Here is a 7579-nt window from a genome sequence, read left to right as displayed (position 1 = left end):
GAGCTAGTTCTAGGTGAAGCTTTTTCAGCACTATAATTGGAATGCCATTAGGACCAGTTGCTTTACTAGAATAAAGGTTTTTGGTTACCTTGGCCACATCTCACACAGATATTTGTATGCTGCATAGTGTGTTTTCAGATACAGGAGGAAATACGGGGAGTTGGTGGCCTTGATTGCATAGGGTAGAATAAACTGGAAAGTTCTTGGCAAAAAGTTTAGCTTTGTCCGATACTGACAAGATGACCTCAGGTTTATTGATGATAGTTGAGATAGAGCACATGCTTCTGTTCAGGACCCTGTTTGTTATTTGTCAAAACTAGTGCGAACCTAGCCGCTGCTCAGCTACTTTGGACTTGACAGACTGAGCATACAACTCTCTCTCATTCTTCATTACTCTTTTGCAGTGGTTGCTGGCAGTCCTGAAAGTGACTTTAGTACATCTATTACATTGAAAGCAATGGAAAAAAAGATTTCTGTGCACACTGGCAGCAAGACAACGACGGGCTGTTAGATTTTTTTGGAAATTTTTAAAGGGTATGAAGTGATCTATACCTACAATTAGCCATTCCGTCAGGTCTGACACTACAAAGGGCACATTCTTTTTACCGATGAAATGCAGAGGTAAATCTGATATAAATATGCAAAAGCTATCTAGGCCAGCCATAGAGTATCGATATACTGTACGATAGAGAGGTACATCTGAGGACTTATTACATTTCGTTTTTATTTTAACTGATACAATCGAATGGTTGGAAGATCCCAGTGGAAACAGAACAGAGGATGAACATAGCTCAGGGTAAGTTGTGAGAAAAAGGTCTGGGAGACTTGCATACTGACCGCCAGTGTCGGGCACATGGGTGGGTTTGTGAACAATCTGAGTTAGGTCATAAGCAATAGAGAAATCGTGGCAGAACTTTCCCTCATTATCCGTCTTGTTTGAATGGGCTAACCATTCCACATTGTGACTATTGAAGTGTCCACAGATGTGAATGTTAGTCGAAGGATGAGCAGACAGGATGTGGCCAATTTTCTCAGATATGCTCTTAAAGATAGTAACTCCGCAGTTGTGAGGGCAATAGAGAGCAAATATAAATGCAATGGTGTGAGCAAGTGTAACCTGGAAGCACATATAGGGTAATTTAGGTTCTTTTCTGGAGATGTCCCTACCACATGGAAAGCCATCTCTAATGTAGGCACATATTCCATGCCCATGGCGATCTTGAGCATCAGATTTTGATGTTAAGTTGGAGTATCCTTTAATTAAAAACTCATCTAGGGAAATAGTCGGTCCAATGCAAGTTTCACTTAGGAATAATAGGTCTGGTTTGGTCTCCTGTAATTGAGTTTCAACTTCTAGAAGATTGGAACATAGACCCTTGAGGTTGGAGAAGGAGACATGCTAGTGAGGGTCTTCATTGGAAGTTGGAGTTCTGGGTTTAATAGTGTATTTTTTCTGGACACTTTTCATGATGGAGTTTTGGGATTTGTAGAACAGGTCAACAGACATGGTTAGAGCAGGGACGAGAGGGAAAGTAAGGGAGAAAAAGAAACAGAAATATTTTTTGTAGCCGATGATAAGGTAAAGCCCAAACAATTACCCACTAACATGGCATCAAGAAGCCCCCCCCCCCCGAAGCTATTGCATGGTCCAGAATCCATTCACCAAATGGCAATACAAACAGCAGCACCAGTACTTTGTTCCTGCTGATAGGATGGCTGCCTTAGTGGTTAATCCAAGGTAATGAAGAAGGTCGGAGATTCATTGACTGAAATGTTGCGAAAATGACACACAAGATGAGAACGTCAGTCCAAATAATCCAAAGTATCCAGTGGACAAGGACAGAAAAAAGAGAGAGAGAAATAGGGGGGGGTCTTTGATGCGTTCCTGGTTATCTCTGCTGACCGATTGTAATTCCCAAAGGGGCTAACAAAGTTCCTTAGGGAACAGATAGAACTAATGCATTCTGCCAGCTGATTAATTTGTGTGTGACAAAATTTGCTCGGCGGGGGGCATTGATTCGTGAGAGAAAATAAATCTTTATTTTATTTGTGACTGCTACAAGCTCCTATGCTCCTAGTTGTATATAAAAGTTGATTATGATTGGTGCCACACAAGCACCCTGTCATGGAGATGCTTTGTGCAATTTTATTTGTTTTTAAACTAGAAATAATTATTGTGGAAAGGGAAACCATTGTTTTTATTTTCATTTTTGTATTTTTTCTTTTTTTTTTTTGAAATTTCATTCATAAGAAATAAAATCAAAATAAAGACAGTCTTTATTTACTTGCCTCCCTACGAAGGCAAAAGTTAGAAGCAAAATAAGCTTTTAATCTGGGGAAAATCTGATATGCATTTATTTATAAATTGTCAGTGAAGAAAGTGAATCTCTATCCCATTTGAGGATTTTTGATAAGGTGCAGAAACATATCTGTAATTTGATTAGCACTACCCTTTCTCGGCCATCTATCTCTCGCATGTTGGTAGTCTCAGACTTTTTTATGAATCGTATTATTGTATGTGTGCTTCAAAATTGTCTGATTTATTTCTTGCTTCTATCGTAGCCTCAACGCCTTCACGTCGAAACTACGCAAACAGAATACTGGCGTGCAGCCCCAACTGTAAAACCCAGTTGTGCGCGCGCAGATGCATAAACATCGTTTTAACTGCGCACACATTTCCCTTTCTACATCCACGCAAATTCGGTGGACTTATAAACGAAACTTTACCTTTTTACGTGGACGTCTTGGGAAGCACCTTACATCATAAAGATGTTGTTTTTTTCATCCAATTACGAAGAAAACAAATTTAAAAAATGTCTTTTTTCTGATGGTCTTTGTGGAGCCGGTTTAAATGTTTAAAAAGGGCATTTTGCACCCAAATTAGTCAGTTGACCCCCAAGTAGCATGCTGTAGACTTCAACATCAATCTCCATCCCCGGGACGTTAAACGCGTGCACGCCCAATAATTAATTCTTGTCGTGGAGATGCACTTTTTACCTTAATGGATTTTTCCTCTGTTCTATCTATTTGCTAAAGTAAGCGAATTAACTTTTTATTGTTGTTTATTTCTTCCTAAAAAGAAATGGTTATTTCTAACCAATAACTTTCATTTTTCTACTCCATTACATATAGAACTTTTAATTCCTCAGTCGCAGGAAGAGACCATTAACAATGAAAACTTTCCTGTCTACTCTGTTCACTTATTTACAATTTTAAAAAAATAAATTTTGTATTCAATTTATTCATCCGTCTCAGTCATCTTTGTTTGATTGCCACTACCATTTTACATTTTATTTTTATTTTTATTATTTTGAGTTTGCAGGGCTAACACTGACACCCGTAGCCCCGTAACACTTCCTTTGTTCCAGATCGTTTGATTTGTTCATCTAGTGGTCTCCATCAATTCACTGTTTTGATACCTTATTGTAATACAGCTTCCTATTCCAGTAGCTTCTTTCCAAAAACAGCAGACTTGTGGAACTCTCTTCCTGCTGACTGTTTTCCTCCTATCTATAGCATTGGTCTTTTTAAGACTAAAGCCAATAGGTATCTCTTGTTTTTAAGGTAATTATCTTTTGTTCCTGTTAGTAACGTATATCAAGTGGTTTTATATCTTGTCTGGAGTGATTTTCATAAAAAATTAAAATAATAAATAATAAAGTAAAAAAGTTCGGTCAGCTGCCAAAAGTCTTCTTAAAGCAATATATCTTAATGTGAAAATAGTTTTACCCGACTGTCCAGTGGGCAGAGGCAGGAGAGAGGACGTCTTTCTTCGTTAGTGCAACAGGAAGTTTTTAGTGAAGCAAGGGTTGCGTAATCATTAGCAACACCTCTCCTGAAGCGGTATTGCTTTAGTCTAGTGGACAACTGGAATGCTAGGATAAAGAAGAAAAAGATTGACGGTTTTTCTTCTCCTAAGCTAGTGACATAAACATGGTTTGAAAGGCTAATTTACCCTACTATTTAATTCATTACTGAAAGAAAGATGTATTAAATTGTAAGGAAACTGATCCAGTAACCGCGATAGAAGTTGAACCCGCTATGCCTCGACCATAGTCCACGTCTATTATCATTACACGACTTCACTTGCAATTCTAACAGTGGGAACAGGTTTTCATGTAACACCGGTATTTGTGGCAATTACTACTAGACGAGGTGGAAATCACGTGAAAACGAGAAAACGCGTGATCTCGTTGTCATCTGATTATCGGTAATTTTCTTCGGGAAACAGAAGGTCCGTCTCTCTGTTTCTCAAACCCTATTCTTCGATTCTCTTGTCGACGCTTAAAAAGACACAAAAATGGAACGGTCGTCTTCAAGAGCTGGCGGATACAGCTACAGACTTATCTATGACGTCCTCGTCGGAATTACCATATCAATTTTGATTATAGTCGGTAAGTATACACGCACATACATATATATGTTAGAGAGCATATCTCTACGCATGGACTAATAATGTCATGGAATTCTCAAATTAAACAACTATTTTATTGGTTTTATTATTTATTTTAAACCGTCCTCTCTCTCGTCTTAAATCTAATTTAATTTATATTTTTATCTTTGGTCGTTTATTTAATTGTTGATGTCGAATTGTGAGATGTTAATAACGTTAATACAAAATTTAGATTCCTTATATTGATGTATCCTCCCACTCATATTTTTTCTTTTAAAACAACTACTAAACCCCAGCAACAACAATATGAAACCATGTTGGTACGATTTATTTGCCATATCTCCAAATAAATAAATATGTCTCTTTGAACTATGGACTTTGAAAGACAATTCTTTTAAAGATATGAAACACAATATTATTTTAGGCTTTTAGTTTTGCTTTGTATATGTTGTATTTTTTTTTTTTTTTTTACGATGTGCCCCAGCGTAGTATAAACACCCCCCCAACCACCCCCCTGTTAAGAACGGCTTTCGGAATAAACACCCCCCCTCCAACCTCGCCATGTTAAGAACGGCTTTCGAGGTTGGGGTCGGTTATTCTGAAAGCCGTTCTTAACATGGAGAGGTTGGGGTGTTTATAATACGCTGGGGCTGGGGGGTACGTCGTAAAAATTTACCTTTTTTTTGTGTGTGTGTGTGTGATTATATTAATATAATTGTGCAGTTTATGGCCCGTACTGAAACAATAACGTTATTTAGAGACCTAAGGAGTGGAGAGTGTTTTGTAACTATTCTGTACTTTCAGCTAACAATTTAATAAACAAAAGTTACCGTAAAACTTGAATTTAACTTGAAAATACTATTTTTTAAAAATAGTACGGTACCTTCTCTGCATAAGCACTTATCGTTATTATTTAGAAAGCCCATTGGTAAATATGAAGAATTACTCCACCCTCGAAAATTCCTTTAAAATTACCACTCTTATAGGTTTTCGGGGTTGCTGAAAACGAAAATAATGTTTAAAATTATGGCAAATAAGTAGTTTCTAAGATATGAAGAAATGTTAGTTTTAAAAAGTGGGGGATCACTTTTCTATAATTTATGGTAAAATGATCACCACTTTGTGGGTACGATTTTTTGGGGGGGAGTGAGGCTTCCTTTCTACCCTCCGAAAATCCTTTAAAATTACCTGTTTACATTTGGTGGGAGCCGGTGGAGGGGCGGGGCGGGGGCGTGTTTTGGCGGCCCTCTCCACCGCCTCCCACCAAAAATGTAAACAGAATTTTCACAAAATATTAAACAGTTCTTCTGCTCGGTGAATGTCAGCACGTTACTTATGTTAAAACGGTTAATTAAACTGCATAAGCACCTGTTAAAAAAACTATACAAGTTCTATAATTGAACGAAAAACAAACCAGCAGTTAGTCCCCGCCCCCCACCCTCAAAAAACAAAAAAAAATCATAAAGTGAATGCATTTCTTCATATCTTGGAAACTACTTTTTTTCTAGGAATTTTAAACGTTAGTGGTAATTTTAAAGGATTTTCCGAGGGTGGAAAGGAAGCCCCCCCCCCCAAATGTCGTTCACAAAGTGGGTGATCATTTTACGTTAAATTATTATAGAAAAGTGATCCCTCACTTTCTTAAACTAACATTTCTTTTCGAGGTGGAGTAATTCTTCATATTTACCAGACCATTTTTAACTATTCAAGTCTTTCACCTAACAATTTAATAAACAAAAGATACCGGGAAACAAGTTTTACTATATCTTTATTATTATTATTAAATTGTTAGGTTAAAATACAAAATGGGTAAGACGAATGGCTTTCTAAATAATAATGTTATTCGGCACGGTAACATAAGTGCATAAGTACCGAAAAGAAAACATCCTTCATTAGCCCCTAACACTAACCCTAAGTCCTTGGTTGATGGCAGTAGATTCGGTTTTTAATTGGGGGGGGGGGTCTGGATTGCAATTGCTTCCAATCTCGCACTTTGCTTCGAGTCGAAAGAGGCCAACGAATTGAATTACGGTACTTATTTATAATTACACTTTTAAAAATAAATCTTTATAATGCACGTACTCGTCACGAAACGAAGTTGTTCATACTCAAAAAATGGTCAATGTGTACTACTGGTTGTCCAACCTACGAAGGGTGTTTATTCCGAAAGCTGTTCTTAACGTGGGGAGGTTGAAAATAAGAATAAACACCCCCATGACGTATATCATACATTTTTCTGTTTGTTTTTTGTTTGTTTTTAATAATTGTAATTCTAAATAAACACCAAAATATTTACGTTTTTATTTATTTTTTTATTTAAATCGACTGGTAGTTACGTACATTACGTATACGTTACAGATTTTTTTTTTTTTTCGGCAGAAGGAAATCTAAAACTTGGAAATGTCACTAAGGTTTGTGGGTGATTTAAGAAAATAAGTCTGTAGGCATTAAAAATGTTTATCTTGAACATTATTACATAAGGAGTAAAACGTTGGTGCTTGTGCACTTATTGAATCGTGCTATTTTTTAAATAGTATTTTCAATTTAAAGTTTTACGGTATTTTTTTAATTGTTCGATAAAAGTACAGAATAGTTACAAAACACCCTTCTCTCCCCATGTTAAAAATGAGTTTCTAAATCTTATTTCAACACGATTAAATAAGTGCATAAGTACCAAAAAGTCATTTTACCCATCTAAACTTGTGTATGATTAAAATGTGTAAACATTGAATGAGTAAAAATCAAGATGACTGTCACCAGCAATTTCGTAGGTCAAGTAGCAACCTTGACCTTGCAATCGAGTGAAACAAAAGATACCGCAAAAATTGAATTCAACTTAAAAATCCTATCTAAAAAAATAGCTCGATCGTTAAACTGCACAGGCACTCTAAGTAACGCAGCCATTTTGTTTGTGTTACCTCTTTCTTTACTGTTATGCCGGAAATTTTTCTACTGTTTTCTTTCTTTGAACCGCTTGCCTTTGGAATTCCTTTCCTACTCCCCGTTGCTTCCCCTCCCTCTAGCCGTGCCAACATACAGAAATTTAAATCTAATGTGATAAAGCATCTTGTTGCTCAACTCCCCATTTAGGTTACTCCTATATAAATCTGAATTCTGTTACAGTAGCTCCATATGACTGTTGCAATGGGCCTTGTTTTGAGGTGAACAAGAACAGGAATTTTTTTA

At 36.7% G+C, this 7579-nt stretch overlaps 1 protein-coding gene across 1 annotated transcript in view; it reads left to right on the top strand.

Annotated features, from left to right (window-relative positions):
* Positions 1–3731: 3731 nt before the first annotated feature.
* LOC145279772 (V-type proton ATPase 21 kDa proteolipid subunit c''-like) overlaps positions 3732–7579 on the top strand; it is a 49536-nt gene continuing 45688 nt past the window's right edge. Inside the window, exon 1 of the mRNA XM_080131090.1 lies at positions 3732–4394. Within this exon, the coding sequence (XP_079987216.1) occupies positions 4301–4394 (94 nt within the window). The 5' untranslated portion in view covers positions 3732–4300. The remainder of the gene's footprint in view (positions 4395–7579) is intronic.

This window comes from Euprymna scolopes, chromosome 7, assembly GCF_053919585.1.
Source record: "Euprymna scolopes isolate OS-2025 chromosome 7, ASM5391958v1, whole genome shotgun sequence".
In the NCBI taxonomy this organism is placed as follows: Eukaryota; Metazoa; Mollusca; class Cephalopoda; order Sepiida; family Sepiolidae; genus Euprymna; species Euprymna scolopes.
The sequence above is the reverse complement of the archived record's forward strand: the minus strand, read 5'-3'. Positions and strand labels throughout refer to the sequence as shown.